This window comes from Hyla sarda, chromosome 4 (assembly GCF_029499605.1).
Source record: "Hyla sarda isolate aHylSar1 chromosome 4, aHylSar1.hap1, whole genome shotgun sequence".
NCBI classification, from domain to species: domain Eukaryota; kingdom Metazoa; phylum Chordata; class Amphibia; order Anura; family Hylidae; genus Hyla; species Hyla sarda.
Genome location: NC_079192.1, coordinates 237,997,385 through 238,018,730, shown reverse-complemented (window position 1 = coordinate 238,018,730; position 21,346 = coordinate 237,997,385). Strand labels below are relative to the sequence as shown.

The following is a 21,346-nucleotide window of genomic DNA, read 5'->3' as shown; positions in this document are numbered from 1 at the left end:
CTACTGGAGAAATGTAGAACTTTTGAACAGTAAAAAACACAACAGAGATCGAAAGTGAAATTGGAAAATTGAAAAGGTTTCCCAATTGGCAACAAGAAATGTGGTAGCTGTCCTCATGTAAATGTTATATTTCTTCTTGTTCCGGTCATTTGGGAGGTGTTCACTATGCCGTTTATGAGCTGATCACCAGTTTCAGCTCTAATGTGGTCTATTTTATGATGTGTTGTTGTTTAAGATTCTACATATGTAAAATTGTGAGGCAACTCCACATCAGATTCCAGGAACATATATACTCTATTAAGACAGGAGTGGCTGCCCCTTGCTTTTTACAGCGCATGAGGGAAGACCATGGTGGCACTGTTAATGTACTTAAGTTAGGGGGTCTTAAATTAAAAGACCTGATACTAGTCAGGATAGGAATACATCATTATTACGGGCAGAGGCCCCCTGGATCTTGCACCTTGATGCAAAGTGTATATGTCCCCCTTTTTGTAATGACTTTCTATCTGGATATAATTCAGCACTTTATTACTCTGAGGCTAGTTATAGATATGTGTGCCTGTTGTTTTGTTCTAATTGAGCGTGTCCTTTCTGCTTTTTAGTTCATATAGATCTGACTACACACCACGTGATCGGGTGTGTGACCTTTGCACTATTTACACGCATAGCACAATGACCTTAGCGAAGCCAGAAGTAGTGCACTGGATAGATTAAACGGTCAGCTATTGCCTCTGAGCACCCCACACTGAGCTGGATCCCCCAATAGTCTCCAGATAGGAGCTTCAAGACGTCAGTGCCACGATGAGTGCAGGAGATTGTTTGTACTTTTGTGTTTGCCACCGGTTGATTCCTCGTACCTGTTCCTCCTAGCCAGTGGTATAGTTCCGATAACCTGTGCTCGTAGATGCTTGTAAGCCGCTTTAATTGTTTGGGGAAAATAAATGCAATTATAAAAGAAAAAGGAAGCGGGACGACGGCAGAATCGTGAGTGATTTTTTTCCAAACTAGCCGGCATGATACCCAGTTAACCTTATATTTGTATGTATCAAGTTTAATAAAGGGAGCATAGTGGGCCTCTCATATATAGGGTGGTAATATAAGAAATATACCTATGCAGTAGTGAGTGAATCAGTTTCTAAATAATACTAGGTAATACAAGAGTACACACTGAACATGCTCTATGTTGTCACATCAGGATGCATATACACAGTTCTTATTATGCATAAAATACACTATAATGTTTACATGATCACTTTAATTGCATGATTATTGATAGTCCAATACTTTGGAATTTCCAGAATATAAAATGAAACAGGACCAGCCTGTCACACTTAATCTTATATTAGTTATTAACAGCCAGTAACATTTACAATGAAAGCTATACTGATAGGAAAATCAACAGGAACTTATTTATTGTGACTCAACTAGTACAGAATGGGAAATGTGTTCTTGTCCCATGTACTAGCACTGACATCAGACAGACTATATGCTCATAGATGAAGACATGTCAATAGAAGTAAATATCAGGTATGTATACAAAGTATGTTCTTTATTTCTTTTTAATGCCAACCTCTGTTCCCCAAAACTATACAATAGATAATAGAGCATTGCAATAGGCAGGTTCATAACATATTAGTGTTTATTTTACCATATAGACTAATATTCATTTGCAATTCAAGATAGGTTTTCTGTATGATTGTGTTTGTAGTGTTTGCTATTTGATACACAGAAATGCAGCACAATAAACGGCACTGAATGTATTCTGGAGCTTCTGCAATGTGGCTTGTATGCATTCAGAAACTTAACCCTACAGTAGAGAAGCAAGCAGGTCTGTCAACAAGTAAAGGTGCAGAAGAGGCACCATTTCTTATATAGTCTAATGTGATTTAAAGTGTAGTGTACAGGGTATAAGTGTATCCATGTAGTTAATGCAGTTAGGGCCTGTCTTGGCCGTAGGCCTCATGTAGCATTGCTATGTCAGTCAGTTCTACTACCCATATAAGTTAAAACAATCACCAATCCTAAGTAGGTGTTTCTTTCGGTCATACCTTCAGTTCTGGAAAGTATTATATATATATAAAACAGTCAATATTGCTGTAAAATAGCAGATGCTATTGCATGAACTTTCTGAATTGGGTTATTTGCATTAATTGTAGCGGCTGCAATAATACAAACCAATTTTTTGTAGTGTCAAGAAAAAAAAAAAGGTGCAAAAAAACCAAAACAAATGAAGTACATACATAAGTAACATACATTTAGCTTCCAATTCAAAATGAGGGGTGGAATTAAAGATCAGCATGACTTAAAAAGAGAATGTAGTGCTATACTAGATTTCAATATTTAGATACAGAAAAATCAGGGTAAGAAAATAGTGTTTCTTTTTTCATTATAACAATTACATTAAAGGTTTTTCTGTTACTGACTCACTTAATCTTCCGTACGTAGGTCTTGTCACGTACATGTTATCCATTCACTAATGTGATTTGTTATGTTATGTCAGTTTGCACACGGTTAGCAGGAGGAAGTTCTGTGTGCAGTGTTATGACAAACCTTTGCATTTCCAATGAGGTATTGCACAGATTATTAAAAAAGCAAAAGGCAACAAAAATATACAGCAGATTGGTAAACAATTTACATGATCATTTTACAGAAGTCATAGACAGAAAGTAGTGTTTAGTATTCATTCACCTTAAAAAAAAATATATATATTATATATATTTATATAACGTGTGGATCAATCATCCCATTCATCGTCGTCCTCAAAGTCTTCATCATCATCCTCATCTTCATCAGTATCTAACAGGTAAAGAAGAAGACTATTACTTATGAAGAAATAGGCTGTGTGTGTGACCATGTATGTATGAATATCATCATTATGTCTCTTTCCATACATTCACACAAATACATATATTCTGTATAATACATGATAGGTCATTTTCAACCATAAAACCCTTTAATAACTTTCCAGCTTTTCTTCCCAGATCATGTCTTCATTGTCCCAAACTAAATGTGACCTACAGTTCTAAAATAATGTTCACTCTGCTAAGCATCACAATAGGCTGACACCTCTGTAGATATTACTTCTCACAAGTCATCTCATCACAAAGGATTGCAGAAAAAAAAAAAAAAAAAGATATGAATATATAGAATATTTATAACTGTATTGCTGCTGCATTAAAAAGAACACCGGGTTATAGTGCGGGTGAGCAGGAGATCGATGCGAGGTCTCTGATTTATATACTTACCTGCAGTCCGGCACCCGGTCCCTTCAAAGGTCCGCTTCTTTCAGCGCTGAATTGCATGCTGGAGGCAGGCCTACAAGCTGGATTTGAATATTCATGGGCGCTGCTCACATGAGCGCAAAGCAGGCACAAGTGCTCACGTGACCACCACCCATGAATATTCAAATCCACCCGGCAGGCCAGGCCACAGCGTGCAATTCCGCGAAGAAAGAAAAGGACCTTTAAAGGGACCGGGTGCCGGACTGCAGGTAAGTATATAAATCAGAGAACCCGCATCGATCTCCTGCTCACCCGCACTATAATCCAGTGTATCAGGTTTACTGTGGGTGAACGTTTTCCTTTAAGTATTGAATTGGAGCTTTGATCAAATTGTGTCACCTATCCATCAGTACCCAGATGACTCCGTATCAGATGAGATATGTTATATGAAGCCACCTCATAATTTTTTATAATTTTTTAAAAATATTCTGCAGTTTTTCCCCCAAAAAAGTTTACCATTAATGTTAAGTACAATGTCACAAAAATAAACAAATAAAATCTCAGAATCGCTTTGTTCAGTAAAAGCATTCCAAAGGTATTACCCCTTAACCCCTTAAGGACTCAGGTTTTTTTTTTTCATTTTTGCAGTTTATTTTTTCTTCCTCACCTCCTAAAAATCTTAACTAAGTTTCCCACCTACAGACCCATATGACGGCTTGTTTTTTTGTGCTTCCATTTTTACTTTGTAATGAAATCAATTTCACCACAAAATCTACAACAAAATAAAAAAAAAATATATATACTTGTGGGACAAAATTGAAGAAAAAACACCATTCTGTAATTTTTGTGGCTTCAGTTTCTACGCAGTGCACTTTTCGGTGAAAATGCACCTATCTTTATTAGGTAGGTCCATACAATTAAAATAATACCTCAACTTATAAAGGTTTGATTTGGTTTCAATTCTGTTAAAAAAAATTCCCTTTTGCACGAAAATTAGAATGTTTAAAATTGTCCTCTTCTGACCCCTATCATTTTTTATTTATTTTTCTGTATACAGGGATGTATGAGGGCTCATTTTTTGCACTGTGAACTCTAGTTTTTATTGGTACTATTTTCGCTTTGATGGAACTTTTGATTGCTTTTTATATGGTATACAAAGTGACCAAATATATGCAATTTTGGACTTGGACTTTTTTTTTACGTATATACCATTGACCGTGTGGTTTAGTTAACGTTATATTTAGAGATGAGCGAACTTACAGTAAATTCGATTCGTCACGAACTTCTCGGCTTGGCAGAAAGAGTCTCCTAGGACTGTATCCACCTTTTCCAGCCCACCGAAGCACCTGAAAGCTGAACTAATTTATGCAGGAAAAGTCATCAACTGCCGAGCCGAGAAGTTCGTGACAAATCGAATTTACTGTAGGGTCGCTCATCTCTAGTTATATTTTTATAGTTCGGACATTTATGCACGCGGCGATACGTTTTATTTTGCTTACATATTTTTTTTTAAATGGGAAAAGGGTGGTGATTCAAACTTATTAGGGATGGGGTTAAATTACATTATCTTTTTTTTTTTTTTTTTTACACAATTTTTTTTATCTTTATAGAGGACTATTACATGCAATCATTGGATTGCATACACTGTTCAATGCTATGACATAGCATAGCAATGATCAGTGTTATTGGTACTCTGCTGCTCCAGCCTGCCATGGCTGGCTGGACCATCAGATCATTTAGTGGATGTTGAGGAAAGGGCCCACCCGCCGTCCTCTCATCTGAACAGGACACAGCGGTTTTACTCAGAAACATAAGTCAACATTTACCTGAAGAATGAATGGCTTTACTCCTTTTCTGCATTACTTCCATCAGTGCTCCTACTATTCCAGGAGCAGGTGCAGGTGGTGGAGATGCAACAGTATCTGCTTCGTCTGTCACCTGGTAAATAATGCATACATAGTTACCGAAAGAGGGAAAGTTACATGATGGCATCATACAGAGACATGACAGTGACATTTGCGGTGGTTACTTACAGCTTTTAACTGTATTCCCTGTCGTATTTGGTCTAGCAGAGCATCTCGTCCAGAGGAAGACACAGGTCGATTTTCCTTATTATCTACTTTCCTAAGCTGAGCTCCTCCCTTAATCTGCTCAAGAAGTGCTGATTTGTTGCCAATAGGAGGTGCAATCTGAGGTTCATTGTCTGCTGCTGACCCAGGTAAAGGTGGTGGACCAGGTGGAGGAGGCGGACCTGGTGGAGGAGGGGGAGGCGGTGGGGCAGGTGCTCCAAATCCTGGCATTGGAGGAGGTGGAGGTGGACTCGAAGGTGCAGCTGAAGAATGACCTGGTGGTGGGGGAGGATGCATTCGATTAGGTGGCGGTGGTGGTGGTCCTGAGGCCCCAGGTCTGAAAGGTGGAGGTGGTGGGGGTGCACCCATAGGAGCTCTGGAAGGAGGTGGAGGGGGTTTTGAAATGCCACCTCTTGCTGGTGGAGGGGGTGGTAGACCTGAGCTGTGTGAAGGAGGGGGTGGAGCACCACCTCTTGAAGGAGGTGGCGGTGGTGCTGTAAAACAGAAACCATCAATAGTTAAGTATTATAATGACAACACAAGCAAATGTCTTCAACAACTTCAACTGCATCTTTTTGTATGAATAAAAAAATAAATAAAAAACACTCCGTGTGCATGCATTCAACACTCTTCAATACAGGGAAACTGCATAATATTAAACAGCGTAGATAACACACTGAGGTAAACAATTTCAATGCGTTAATTTGGGCTCAAAACTGCAAACAGGATTTGAAGGATAAGCATAAAACCATACTCCATACACTTCATGCTTATTAAATCTCATTATTTGTAACCCTCCATACATACCACTCCAACGTGGCGGACCTAAAGAAATCAATGGAGCAGACCTTTATATGGGTTTATATCAAAAGGCATTAAAACACAAAAATCTTATGGGAGGAACAGGTCAGAATAGCCCTTTAAGAGGCCAGTTGAATGAGCAAAATAGTGCATTATAATATGCTTATCCTCCCATGCGTGTTACACTTGCGTGGAGCCCCAGATTGAGGGAGATTATCAGCGGTCTTGTAGGTCTTCCATCTTCTAATAATTGCTCCCACAGTTGATTTCTTCACACAAGCTGCTTGCCTTTAATAGATTCAGCCTTCCCAGCCTGGTGCAGGTCTACAATTTTGTTTCTGTCTTTGACAGCTCTTTGGTCTTGGCCATAGTGGACTTTGGAGTGTGACTGTTTGAGGTTGTGGACAGGTGTCTTTTATATAGGTAATGAGTGGAGGATAGAGGAGACTTTTAAGGAAGTTACAGGTCTGCGAGAGCCAGAAATCTTGCTTGTTTGTAGGTGACCAAATACTTATTTCCCACCATAATTTGCAAATAAATTCTTTAAAAATCAGACAATGTGATTTTATGGATTTTTTTTCTCATGATGTCTCTCATAGCTGAGGTATACCTATGATAAAAATTACAGGCCTCATCTTTTAAGGGTGCGTTCCCACCTGGCGTCTATGCAGCGGATTTCACGCTGCACAAAATTTGCGGCAGCAGCGGGAAATACACTGCGTATTTCTTGCTCACTCTACACTTTCAGGCGGCAGCCCTATGCGTGTAGTGAGTTTTGGAGGCGGAGCCGTCTGCCAGCATGACTGCGACACGTGGCTCCGCCTCCAAAACTCACTGCACACGTAGGGCTGCCGCCGGAAAGCCGTGTGTAGAGTGAGCGAGGAATATGCAGCGTATTTCCCGCTGCCGCCGCAAATTTTGCACAGCGTGAAATAAGCCAGGTGGGAATGCACCCTTAAATGGGAAAACTTGCACAATTGGTGGCTGACTAGTACTTTTTTGCCCTAAGACATAGAGATTATATATCTATATATCTCTACCTATCTCTCTCTATCTGATTATATCGTGCACACAGTACCATGCCTCCCTTAGACTTCAAAGCGTTCCTGCTTTAAAGCTTCCATTGAAATCCATTCCATCTTAGGTTATTCTTCATGTGGCAGAATTTCTGCACAGAATTCTGCATGGAAACTCTGCAGTGTGAATGGGATAGCGGATCCCATTGAAGTGTATTGGCTATAACTTCATGCAGAATTCTGCAGAGAAATTGAACGCGGCCTTACACCTTGTTGCACTTTGCACAATTAAAAAACTGTGGCAGCTAAAAGAGGAGGTTTTTGCTTGCCCATGAGAACTTTTATGGATTAAAGAGTTCTTCATTTTTGACTGTTGCTTATTTTTTCTTACATTTTTATCAGAATATAGCATAATAAAGGGTTTGAATAACTCAGAAAATTAGTGGTGCAGCCGAAATCAAAAATTTAGGATGTACTTGGCCAAAAAACGAAAATGACTTGCCCCGGCCACAGCAAAAAAATAACTAACTACTTTACACACACACAATAAATATATAAATATATATATATATATATATATAGCCATATTACATGTAGTACTAGTTTTGGTTAACTGCAGTTGCATAGCTGTGGCAGGGGATGCTGGGAGTTGCAGTTCGTTACTAACTACAACTCTCAGCATGCCATGATTTAGCATATGGCTCTGCAGCTGACCCAAACCAAAACTACAATTCCCAGCGTGTTGCACTATATAATAGTACAGTGTAGGTTATAATGCAACATGTTGGAAGTTGTAGTTTTGGTTTGGTACAACTGCAGAGCGATAGTCTGTATCGGGAAATGCTGGGAGTTGTAGTTAGTAACTTACTGCAACAACAAATGGCTGCATGAATAATCACTGGATTGTTTGTGTGTCCATTCCCATTCATTGTTGTTGGCAGCACATTGCAAGTTTACATGGGGAGGTGTGCACAGAACTGATGCCAGCCATCTTAATGGAGAACTGTAGTGAAACATTTACTACCTCTGCCCGGGCTGCAAAAAAAAAAAAACAGAACAAACTAACTCACCTTCCTAAATTCCCCTGTTGTGCCGATATCGGCGTCCTGGTCCTCCTGCTTCCTGGGGACAGGGAGGCATACTGCGCTCAGCGTATCGCCAGCCACAGCGATGTCCCACCTCAGCCGGTGATAGGCTGAGCGCACTGTCATGTAAGGAGCCTGGACCCCGCCTTCTCCCTGCTGCCTGAGCTCCTTACACGACAGTGCGCTCTGCATATCACCGGCCGAAGCGGGACATCACTGCGGCTGGAGATACGCCGAGTCCAGTATGCCTCACCATCCCCAGGAGGAAGACCAACACCGGAGGACTGAGTCGCCAATATCGTCGCAACGGGGGAACGCAGGAAGAAGAGTTGAATTTTTTTTGTTTTTGCAGCCCGGGCACAGAAGTAATGAAAAATATTTTACTACAGTTCTCTTAAGGAGAGGAAACACTCAATCTACAAGAAACCTTCATTTAGTAACACTTATCTGGAAAATTACCAGTGAGTAGTTTGCTGCTGACATCTAGTGGCCAATATGCAAACTGGATTTCAAAGCTCAAGTTTACTTAAAAGAAGAGTTACCCTTTTATTAATGTAAGGACAATTCTCTCACCTAAAATGTTAATTATAAAATTACATTATTTTTATATCTCCTGACCAATATCTGGCATATTGTGAAAAGGACACCCAGCACTTTAAAGCACAACTGTCATGAAGTTTGGGCATATAAACTAACCATAGTCTGTGTATTGTGTGTAGACTATTAATCCAGCATTACTACCTTTTTATTCCAGTTGTAATTACCACAAAACACACTTTTCTTTGCAGTCACTGACAGTCGGATAGGTGTGGCCAGGGGTTCGCTATGCCCTCCTGCCACCACGCCTATCCCCTATGCCTCAGCACTGGGACTGCTGTGTTATTGACAGGTCCCAGCTTATGCACCCCCTTTGATTTTTGTGTGTGCGCCGACCAACAGGAATTTACACAGCAAGCGCTGGCTCCCCCGGCCAGCACTCGCTCCTGCTGTCTGACATCGCTGCCGGTACAATGCTAGAGGCACGGAGCGAGTGAGCTCTCTGCCTCTATTGAATGCAGGCACACACAAAGAAGAGGAGAACGGGCACTGTTATCGCTTTCCCACCAAGTGTCCGCTCCCGCTGTTTCACATCTCCGTGCGCCTGTGCAGTGCTAGAGAGCTCACTCGCTCCGTGCCTCTAGCATTGTACCGGCAGCGATGTCAGACAGCAGGAGCAAGTGCTGGCCAGGGGAGCCAGCGCTTGCTGTGTAAATTCCTGTTGGTCGGCGCACACATAAAAATCAAAGGGGGCGCATGCGCTGGGACCTGTCAATAACACAGCAGTCCCAGTGCTGAGGCATAGGGGATAGGCGTGGTGGCAGGAGGGCATAGCGAACCCCTGGCCACACCTATCTGACTGTCAGTGACTGCAAAGAAAAGTGTGTTTTGTGGTAATTACAACTGGAATAAAAAGGTAGTAATGCTGGATTAATAGTCTACACACAATACACAGACTATGGTTAGTTTATATGTCCCAAACTTCATGACAGTTGCACTTTAAAACAAAGGTACAGGGAGGCCACCATGAGTTTAAAGTGTAATATTATGTAAAAAAAATGAAGAACAACGTGTGAAGCAAAGTCATTTTTGTCATACCTGTCACTTGTGTCTTTCTACATGCACACAACTTCACGTTTACCAGAGCTAAATACACCAAAATGCTATATGATCCAGATACCATGAAAACAACTCAGTCAATGTCTTGATAGGGTCAGTGCTTTGTGGGGTGCACATACAAGATGCTGGGCAGCCCGTCTGATGGAAGAGTATGGGCATCACTAATAGGTTATAAGCCAGTATGGTACACTACACGCTATCGTATGCCTTATCTGTGTGCGACTATAATACTAGGTAGCTATCCGCCTCATGAATAGTAGGCGTGTGAGTACTTGATCATCAGGACTTTGTCCCTGTGCAACCTCCTCTATATAGCATTGTGGCTGATCTGCATCATAATGGGAATAGGTGCATAACCTGCCCTTGTACCAGTAACCAGTAAGTGTGACCTCTTTTCTATGATTTTTTTTTATGTCCTGATAAGACACAGAGAGATTATAACTGTTCTTATCCTCTGGCTATGTTCACACATAGTATTTTGGTCACTATTTTTCAGCCAAAACCAGGAGTGGGTCCAAAATACACAGAAGAGGTGCAAAATATTTAATTATTGTTTTTCTCTGTATTAACCCCTTAAGGTTTGTCTGTTATTTCCTCCTTACCTTTAAAAAAAAAAATCATAATTCTTTCAATTTTGCACCTAAAAATCCATATGATTGCTTATTTTTTGCACCACCAATTCTACTTTGTAATGACATCAGTCATTTTACCCAAAAAATCTATGGTGAAATGGTAAAAAAATCATTGTGCGACAAAATTGAAGAAAAAACGCAATTTTGTAACTTTTGGGGGTTTCAGTTTCTACGCAGTAAATTTTTCGGTAAAAATAACACCTTCTCTTTATTCTGTAGGTCCATTCGATTAAAATGATACCCTACTTATATAGGTTTGATTTTGTCGTACTTCTGGATAAAATCATAACGACATGCATGAAAATGAATAAGTTTAAAATTGGCATCTTCTGACCCCTTTTATTTTTCTGCGTATGTGGCGGTATGATGGCTCATTTTTTGCGCCATGATCTAAAGTTTTTATCGGTACCATTTTTGTATTGATCAGACTTTTTGATCGCTTTTTATTAATGGTTTCATGATATAAAAAGTGATCAAAAATACGCTATTTTGGATTTTGGAATTTTTGGGGGCGTACGCCATTGACCGTGCGGAATAATTATATATTTTTATAATTCGGACATTTCCGCACGCGGCGATACCACATGTTTATTTTTATTTACACAGTTTTTTTTTATGGGAAAAGGGGGGTGATTCAAACTTATTAGGGAAGGGGTTAAATGATCTTTATGAACTTTTTCACTTTTTTTTGCAGTGTTATAGCTCCCACAGGGGGGCTAATACACTGCACACGCTGATCTTTTACATTGATCTTTGTTATCCCATAGGATAACATAGATCAATGATTCTGGCACTTGACTACACATGCCTGGATCTCAGGCACTGAGCAGTCATTCGGCGATCGGACACACAGGAGGCATGTAGGGGCCCTCCTTGTGTGATCCAGCTGTTCGGGACGCCGCGATTTCATGACGGCAGTCCTGAACAGCCGACTGAGCTATCCAGGAGTAGTTTACTTTCACTTTAGAACGCCACTTCTAAAGGGTTAATAGGGCGCAGCACCACGATCAGTGGCTCGCGCTATTAGCCACGGGTCCCAGCCATTGTTAGAGGCCGTGGCCCCGCGTTCTAGAAAGGGAGCGGGCTCAGGGCGTACAGGTACTGTAATATAATTTCTTGTTTTAGCTAAAATTATTGATCACAATAATACGTGAGAACATAGCCTGACTTCTACAGTAAACATATCCCAGTGCCATCAGTTCCATCCTGAAAAGGCCACCGTATTATAACCAACACATTTACTCTACCTTGACTAAATTACTAGATAGAGCTCACCTTGCCTGCGTAACTCATTTTTAACAGCTTCAACACCTCCTGTCTTTTCAATAAAGTCATATATGACCTTTGATGTCTCTTTATCTTTAAGCTGAGCTTCAGAGATACCACACAAATCGAACAATTTTTTCAGTTCGGGATCCAAGTTATTGACCTAAATGAAGAAAAAATGTTTCAAATGACAAGTATTTTACACATTTAAAATACACAAATACAGGGTATAATAAACAATCATATAATAAAATGGTGTCAATGTATTACCAGATTCTACTTTTTTTTAGGATAACACTGAGAATAAACTATTTTGAAGGCTGCTTCTAACTGTTTTTTTTTTTTAAACAGTAGAAGTAGAATCTGTTCTTTAACCTGATAATGACCATGGACGAGTATAGACGTCCAGGTTGGCGGGCGTTCCCGCACCTGGACATCTATACTCGTCCATTCTTCTCGTGGGTGCTGCCCAGTGCACCCACGAGATCGCGGCAGGGACTCGGCTGTATCACACAGCCGGGACCCTGCTGTACTGCCGGGACCGAAGTTTACTTCGGTCCCAGCAGTTTTAACCCTTACAGCCGCGGTCGGAAGTGACCGCGGGCTGTAAGTGTTATGACAGAGGGAGGGGGCTCCCTCTGTCTCCTCTGCAGCACCCCGCATCGCGATCGCGGGGTGCTGTGTGTGGCCGCACTGCCGGGAGTGAAGTTCTCTTCATTCCCGACAGTTTAACCCCTACAGCCGCGGTCAGAAGTGACTGCGCGCTGTAAGGAGTTCTAACAGAGGGAGGGGGCTCCCTCTGTCTCTCCTGCAGCATCCCGGAGCTTCGCGGGGTGCTCCTGCATACCTGGGTAGCCGGGGGTCCTACAAAGACCCTCAGGTCTGCCCTGGGTATTGCCTGAGAGGCACATCCTAATATGCTGCCTGCTAGTGAAAACTGGCAGGCAGCATATAACTGAAATGCTTTGGAATACTAAGTATTCCAAAGCATTAAAAAGTGTAAAAATAAATAAAAATGTAATAAAAGTGTAAAAAAAAAATATTAAAAATACATTAAATGAATCTAATAAAAAAAAAAAAAGCATAATGTGTAGGATCGCATTGGCGGACATCCGCAGCATGTAATATGCTGAGAATGTCCGCCACGTGATCCTACACATTATGCAGCAGTCACGGTAATGAGCTCGCTGCTGCGGCTGGATAGCTTTGTGTGTCCACTCATAGCGGCGGATTTCCCGCCAGCAGTCATGAGCGGACACACTGAGCTACCCAGCCGCAGCAGTGATGGATATATTCGCCATGAGCGGGTGCTTATTCCCACAACATGGCGGATATATCCATCAGGAGCCTTAACTGTCACAGACAGACACGTTATACTGCTAGCCGACCAAGGACCAATCAGAGAGGTCCCTGGTTCAGCCAATAACTTGTAGGGGTGCGGTATATAAATGGGGTCACTTGTGGGGGTGGAGGTACTGTTCTGCCCTGAAAGCCAAATAGCGCTCATCTCCTTCTAAATCTTACCACGCGGCCAAGGAACCATATATGGCCAAAGCGGGGGTATTTCCAAACATGGGACAAGCAGCTAAATAAAATATAGGGTGCATTTCTTTCAATATCAGAAGTGATGTACAAAAAATATGCCCCCCAAATGATGCATTTGTGAAAAATTGCAAATTTCGAATTTTTAACACTGACTTTGTAATAATTCCTGCCAAAAAACTATGATGTTAAAATACTCACTGTACCCCCTAGCGAATACCTTGAGGGGTCTAGTTTTTAAAATGGGGTCATTTGGGGGGGGGGGGGGGTGTTCCTATGTTCTACTACCTTTTAATTTCTGCAAACCTTGCATAGCACACAAAAAAAGATCTACTTTTCAAATTTTCTAAATTTTCAAAATTTCAAGTTAAATTGTTAGGCTTCTAACTAATTTAAAATGTTAATTAAAAACTAAAAAATGACGTCAAAATAAAGTAGACATCTGAAAGTATAAGTTTCATAAACTATTTGGTCAGTATGTATAAATATATGCAACCCAATTAGTGTTAAAATAGCAAAAAATCTTAATTTTTTGTAAAAATTTCATCATTTTTTGCATTGTAAAAAAAAACTACAAATGATATCGGCTTACTTTTACTATGTACATGAAGGACAACTTGTGACAAAAAAACAATGTCAGAATTATCGTGATTGGCAAAACCTTACCAGAGTTATTCTCTAATAAAGTCAGACATCCCCGATTTGAAAAAACAGGCCTGGTCTTTCAGGGGCGTACAGGTTTATTTGCATTGGTCCTTAAGGGGTTAAATTATCAAATTAATCATGGACCACACCTGGTTTAACTGCAAAACTACACTGTGTACAAGCACCCTAAAGTTCACGCAGTCGAAGTCTATAAAGACAGATTTATTCATCAATTCGATTCTATACTTGGCGAATCAGATGAAACAAATGCTGCATCAGAAAGGAGTATATTACATAATAATAATAGTAATCCAAATGATGAACAAAGAGAAAAAAGCGGTGGGCACCTTCCCCTCTTGCAGCTATATGGCGTCTCTGTCCGCTCTTTGCTCCGGATGGCTCAAGGAGGAAATCAGTTTCCAATGCACCTGTTGCGGTGCTCACCCCAAAGTAGTAACCGTTCATACAGAATTCACGTAGATAGAAGCAAGGGTCGCACTCACAGGCATCAGGTGCAAAAAACTTTGGTTATATTTATTCCAAAGGTGCAGTTAAAACAAGCAGCATGACAGGATACAGCAGGTAGATCGATTTATGACTGGGTGACAGCTGTTGCGCGTGCGCATGCATGCTTCATCAGACCCTCCCCTCCCTCGGGTAAGCCACCTATATATAGCAAAACCTGCTTGGTGAGGGGTAACCGGGTTTACACAAGTTCATCATTGTGTCATGTTCACACCATAACGGTAATATACAGAAAACATTCATATAAACAATGCTTAAAATTTTAAAACCAATGCAGGCAACATTTTTAAGTTGTTTAGTTACTTAGAAAAACAGGATAATTGCAGGTACCCTACAAGAAAACACTGAAGTCAAGCCTCTCATTAAGGCCCAAATTACCTTGGGCATTCGTTTTAAGAATCCATCTGGCTTCCGTCTGAAGCAGACTTTTCCTCAAATCACTGCCTTCCTTGTTATGGATACGCTGTAACCCTTGAAATGACAAGTTCTTACAATCACCCCCATGCACATAAACCATATGCGCGATAAAGCGCGGTGAGCCCTTACCTGAGCGCACAGAATAGACATGCTCCCGAAAACGGGTGTGAACAGGTCTCTTCGTGAAGCCCAGGTAAAATCTACCTCAACCACAGGTGATCACATATACCACCCAGGGGGTCCTACATGTGATCAAACTTTTTACTATCACTTCAACGCCTCCGACTTTTACCAGTTTTCCTGGTTTGAAGAACGGACACCATGAGCATGACGAGCACCGGTGATTCCCTTTTGGGCAGGCATTGCTAAGCCAGTTACTTTCGTACTGTGGATTTGTCTTTGAGGTATATGTGGATCTCATAATTTGATCTTTTAGGTTTTTACACCTTTGGAAAGTCACCATCGGGCAATTTGGTACCAACCTACCAAGTTCTGGATCACTTTTAATCACATGCCAATTATTTAGTACGGCTTTTCTCACACAGTCTGCCATCGGGCTATACTTAAATGAAAAGGAGAAGTGCCCAGCTGGATTACGTGCCGCACCATTTAAACTCCCCTTTCTACCATTTAGTAGTTGCTCTCTGCTTTGGGCCAGAGCTCTTTCATAAGCCCGGTCCAGAACAGAGAGGGGATAGCCTTTCGCGTGCAATCTCTCCCTCAGTTCACCAGCCTGAACTCTAAATTGTTCTACTGTGCTATTAATGCGGTGCAGGCGTAAAAACTGCCCATATGGCACCGCACGTTTCACATGAGAGGGATGGTAACTGGTGAAATGAAGGAGAATTGCACGCTGCTGGCTTTCTAAAGCCAGTAGTCGTGACGTCACCATCTTCCGATGTCACTAGGACATCCAGAAATTCTAGTTGTTTATCTGTTTTGAAGGTAAACCTAAGGTTCATTTTGTTGGTTTCATTTAAATGCTTAACAAAAACCTCAAATTTTGTGTCGGTGCCATCCCAGGCCACGAATACATCGTCCACGAATCTGAGATAGCACCGGACAAACCTGAGGTAAGGATTGCTGTCAGTGAAAATAAACCTATTTTCAAACATTGCCACATAGAGGTTGGCAAAGGTACACACGACCGGGGTACCCATAGCCATGCCCCCGGTCTGCGTGTACCATTGCTCATCAAATTGAAAAGAGTTATTATTAAGGACAAAACGTAAGGCATCACAGATAAATTGAATAGTATCTGGTTGTCTATCAGTACAGTCTAGGAGTTCCCTATTACATTCTACACCAAGTTCTTGAGGTATGCTAGTATATAATGATTCGATATCTATTGATGCCAAGATGTAATTTTCTGACCAGGGCATATTTTGTATGCAGTGAAGGAATTGATTTGTATCCTTTACTAGCGCTGGCACTTCCTGCAGAAGTGGTCGCAGAACCCAGTCCAAATATTTGGACAAGGGCTCTGTGACAGATCCCACCCCCGAGACGATTGGTCGCCCAGGGGGTGAGATCAAGGTCTTATGAACCTTCGGCAGGAAGTACCAGCGCGGAAAGGCTGGACATGGGGGGAATCAATTTTTCAGCCCTATTTTTAGATATGATACCCCTCTCCACTGACTTCCTTAAAAACGTCTGTAGATCTGACTGACAGGGTTCCCTCGCAATCTCTTATAATTTCTTGCATCATTAAGCTGTCTTAATGCTTCTTTTTGATAGTCATGCTTAGACACTATTACAAGGTTACCTCCCTTATCGGATTTTTTGATGACAATGTCATTCCTTTCTTTTAAATCTTTCAGGGCATTCTGTTCTTCTATAGAGAGATTGCAAGGGGCTGTCAGATAAACCAGTGATTTAACCTGATCTAACACCTTGTTTTGAAAAGGGTCTAACGCACTGCCGGGTGTGACGTGTGGACAAAAAGTTGATTTAACCCCTCCTGTAAACTCCTTAACCTCCACCACTTGACTCTTGGCCGAGTCACTGAAGGAGCGGGACCTTGGTCCCCCTCCTCCAGCAAGCCGACCAAGTCGTCAAGACAATTTGAATCAACATCGGAGGCTTGATTCAGAACACTGAATCCTAATGGACCTATGCAAACAGGTCTCCTTCTAACATATTAGAAGTACTTTAAGCATCTTTATTAGCAAATACTTTCTTTAAATTCAGTTTACGAATAGCCTTGAAGACCTCAACCTCAGGGAGGTAACCTTGTTAGAAAATTACATCTTGGCATCAATAGATATCGAATCATTATATACTAGCCTACCTCAAGAACTTGGTGTAGAATGTATTAGGGAACTCCTAGAACGTACTGATAGACAACCAGATACTATTCAATTTGAGGTTTTTGTTAAGCATTTAAATGAAACAAACAAAATGAACCTTAGGTTTACCTTCAAAACAGATAAGAAACAACTAGAATTTCTGGATGTCCTAGTGACATCGGAAGATGGTGACGTCACGACTACTGGCTTTAGAAAGCCAGCAGCGTGCAATTCTCTCCTTCATTTCACCAGTTACCATCCCTCTCATGTGAAACGTGCGGTGCCATATGGGCAGTTTTTACGCCTGCGCCGCATTAATAGCACAGTAGAACAATTTAGAGTGCAGGCCGGTGAACTGAGGGAGAGATTGCACGCGAGGGGCTATCCCCTCTCTGTTCTGGACCGGGCTTATGAAAGAGCTCTGGCCCAAAGCAGAGAGCAACTACTAAATGGTAGAAAGGGGAGTTTAAATGGTGCGGCACTTAATCCAGCTGGGCACTTCTCCTTTTCATTTAAGTATAGCCCGATGGCAGACTGTGTGAGAAAAGCCGTACTAAATAATTGGCATGTGATTAAAAGTGATCCAGAACTTGGTAGGTTGGTACCAAATTGCCCGATGGTGACTTTCCAAAGGTGTAAAAACCTAAAAGATCAAATCATAAGATCCACATTTACCTCAAAGACAAATCCACAGTACGAAAGTAACTGGCTTAGCAATGCCTGCCCAAAAGGGAATCACCGGTGCTCGTCATGCTCATGGTGTCCGTTCTTCAAACCAGGAAAACTGGTAAAAGTCGGAGGCGTTGAAGTGACATGATCACATGTAGGACCCCTTGGGTGGTATAAGTGATCACCTGTGGTTGAGGTAGATTTTACCTGGGCAGCACGAAGAGACCTGTTCACACCCGTTTTCGGGAGCATGTCTATTCTGTGCGCTCAGGTAAGGGCTCACCGCGCTTTATCGCGCATATGGTTTATGTGCATGGGGGTGATTGTAAGAACTTGTCATTTCAAGGGTTACAGCGTATCCATAACAAGGAAGGCAGTGATTTGAGGAAAAGTCTGCTTCAGGCGGAAGCCAGATGGATTCTTAAAACGAATGCCGAAGGTAATTTGGGCCTTAATGAGAGGCTTGACTTCAGTGTTTTCTTGTAGGGTACCTGCAATTGTCCTGTTTTTCTAAGTAACTAAACAACTTAAAAATGTTGCCTGCATTGGTTTTAAAATTTGAAAAATTGATTATATGAATGTTTTCTGTATATTACCGTTATGGTGTGAACATGACACAATGATGAACTCGTGTAAACCCGGTTACCCCTCCCACGGTTACGTCACCAAGCAGGTTTTGCTATATATATAGGTGGCTTACCCGAGGGAGGGGAGGGTCTGATGAAGCATGCATGCGCACGCGCAACAGCTGTCACCCAGTCATGAATCGATCTACCTGCTGTATCCTGTCATGCTGCTTGTTTTAACTGCACCTTTGGAATAAATATAACCACAGTTTTTTGCACCTGATGCCTGTGAGTGCGACCCTTGCTTCTATCTACGTGAATTTAATAATAATAGTATTTGTGTGCATCTGCAGTGGACTACATGTCACATTAGAGCTGGGCGGTATGACCAAAAATGTGTATCACATTATTTTTGTAAGTTATAGCGGTTCCACGGTATTTAACAGTATTTTCCAAGCGCCCCCACCCCCCCAATCATGTGACGCTGCTGCTCCCCCCCCCTCCGGTTTATCAGGGAACTAATCATATGTGACCCGTGAGCGCTGCTTCTTTCTCCCCCCCAAATAATTAGAAGCCGCTGAGTTGTACTTTATTATCCTGTGCCCAGGATGCAAAAATATACAAAATAAACTTTCACTCACCTTCCTACGTTCCCCTGTTGCTCCGGTACCGGTCTCATGGTCCTCCACTACGGTCCTCTTGCTGCTTCCTGGGGATGGGAACGTCACAGAGCAGTCAGGCTATCACCGGCTGCAGCGATGTGCCCCCTCAGCCGGTGATAGGCTGACTGCTCTGTGACGTTCCCATCCCCAGCGTGAGGCCGGTACCAGTACAACAGCGGAATGTAGGAAGGTGACATATAGTTTATTTTTGCAGCCCGGGAACAAGGATAGTATAGTACAGTACAGGAAAGAGAAGCAGCGCTCGCGGGTGACATATGATTAGGACAGTGCGCTGCGGTAATTCATTCATTTGAGGGGGGGAGGAGCCCAACCAGTATTGCGGTATGGGAAAATTCATATGGTGCAGGAAAAAAATGTCGGTATTCAGTATGAACCGGTATACCACCCAGCACTATGTCATAAATACTGGTGCTAAATGCATGATTAAGTTCTTTAGGGTTCATTCACACACCGGATCCACTGTAGATTTGAAGTTGTAAAATCCACAACTTTTAAAGGCAACTTAAGTTTTTTTTTAAGGGAATTCTTTGAATTCTTCGTAAAGTAAGCAACTGGGGATTTTACTACTTTTTGAAAGGAATTGTAATGTATTTATTTCTGACATGTTTATATTAAAAAAATAATAATAATTTTAAAAAAAGGAACACAACCTACAGCTCAAAAGGTTTGTACTTTGTCTTAATCTGTTAGATCACTGGTTCCAATTTTTTTTTTTTTTAGCATACAATGATATTTTCTGGACCATTGTTAGTTGAAACCAAACTCAACTGCATTTTATTTTATTGTGTGTTCTGTACTGGACCCTGAAGAAGTTCCTGTCCTCTACATAGACAGTGATTTACAGCTCCCAGCAGCTCTTTCTTACTTTTACATGTAAGGACTTACTTTATCTGTATTAGTCATCTACTTAGTTTTCTTTAGTACTCAATTTTTCGATGACATTTGGGGCTTTAGAACTAATTACCAGGTTCTCATAGAGTAATGGTTTCAACATACAATGGTTTCAATACAATATTAATTAGTTCCATGATGACCAATTTAACTTGAGGGATTACTGTGCAACCATGAACTTGCCATTTTGGTTATACTATAGTAAAATTAAGCCTGTAATTCGGTTTAGCTGAACAACTGTCTCAGTTTAGATGACTTGAGCCATAACTGGTGAAAAAAGAAAAAACTAAAGAAAATGTGTTCTTATTAGAATAATAATATATAATTATTAGTTAATAGACATAACGTAGGCCATAAGCATATTACTAACCACATCTTCACACAAGTAGTTTAAATAGCTTTTGTCCACCACATACTTACATCAAATCCAGTGTTCGGATCCCAACCCACATGTCCAATGTGTCTAAACAAACCAAATGAAAAGTTACACTGGGCATCTACTCGGAAACTAAATGGAATCTGGCAAATATGCATTGTAGATCAGGACAAAATATAGACTGCTATGCAGAACATTCATGTCAGTACTCTCCAGTTTCACTGGATAAACCAAGCTCAACATGAGACATATTTATAAGATAACTGCTTACAGCAACATGTGATGTTAAAAAAAAGTTGGGGGACCATAAAAAGCTTTGAAATAAAAATTTTTTTTTTACATTTAACCATTATTTTGTGGTTACTTTGGGTTAAAAAAAATATATTATTTTCACACTGCAAGTTTCATCCATCACTCATTTTTAGCACCCATGATAATCATTTTGCAGTCTGCTCCTAGAGACTTTTCTCCTGTGGTCAACTCCCTCCCAGTCTTAAATGTTGGATGAGAGGTCTGCATGTCCAGAATGCAGCTTTCTTCTAGCTCACATGTATCAGCACAGCTTTATTCTACAGCTTATGACAGATGACATTTTCCTTGTGCTATCAGACACTGATATGTCCTCTGCCCAGTCCGCTATGGATGTTTTTCTCTGCCTAAACGTATTCAAAGCATGTGATCTCTCCGTCCCCTGCAGACTGCCATATAGTTGCTTCTCTTCCTATTCACACACCAATCAAGTACAGTTTGTGTGATCTGCCCTTCCTGAAAAATTGATGCTTTCTACAGTCTGATCTGCAAAGAGCAGATGCATCCAGGAGCAGTGAAAGAAGTGTGATAAAAGTCAGAAGAAGCAGAACAGCTTGCTATGTGAAGGTATTGCACAAACTCTGCATAGTAACATGGTAGAAAATATTTACGACAACTATCTAGAAATTTGCTTACTGAATTAAGAAAGCAAATTATTAAAATAAAAATGTGCAAAAGGGGTCTATAGT

General features: G+C 41.1%; 1 protein-coding gene across 1 annotated transcript in view; it reads right to left on the bottom strand.

Annotated features, from left to right (window-relative positions):
• Positions 1 to 1,530: 1,530 nt before the first annotated feature.
• Positions 1,531 to 21,346, bottom strand: part of WASL (WASP like actin nucleation promoting factor) — a 72,278-nt gene continuing 52,462 nt past the window's right edge. The window contains exons 7-11 of the mRNA XM_056573778.1: positions 20,393 to 20,435; positions 11,756 to 11,909; positions 5,255 to 5,784; positions 5,048 to 5,159; positions 1,531 to 2,796 (exon numbers count right to left, since the gene is read on the bottom strand). Coding sequence (XP_056429753.1) covers positions 2,735 to 2,796; positions 5,048 to 5,159; positions 5,255 to 5,784; positions 11,756 to 11,909; positions 20,393 to 20,435 — 901 coding nt within the window. The 3' untranslated portion in view covers positions 1,531 to 2,734. The remainder of the gene's footprint in view (positions 2,797 to 5,047; positions 5,160 to 5,254; positions 5,785 to 11,755; positions 11,910 to 20,392; positions 20,436 to 21,346) is intronic.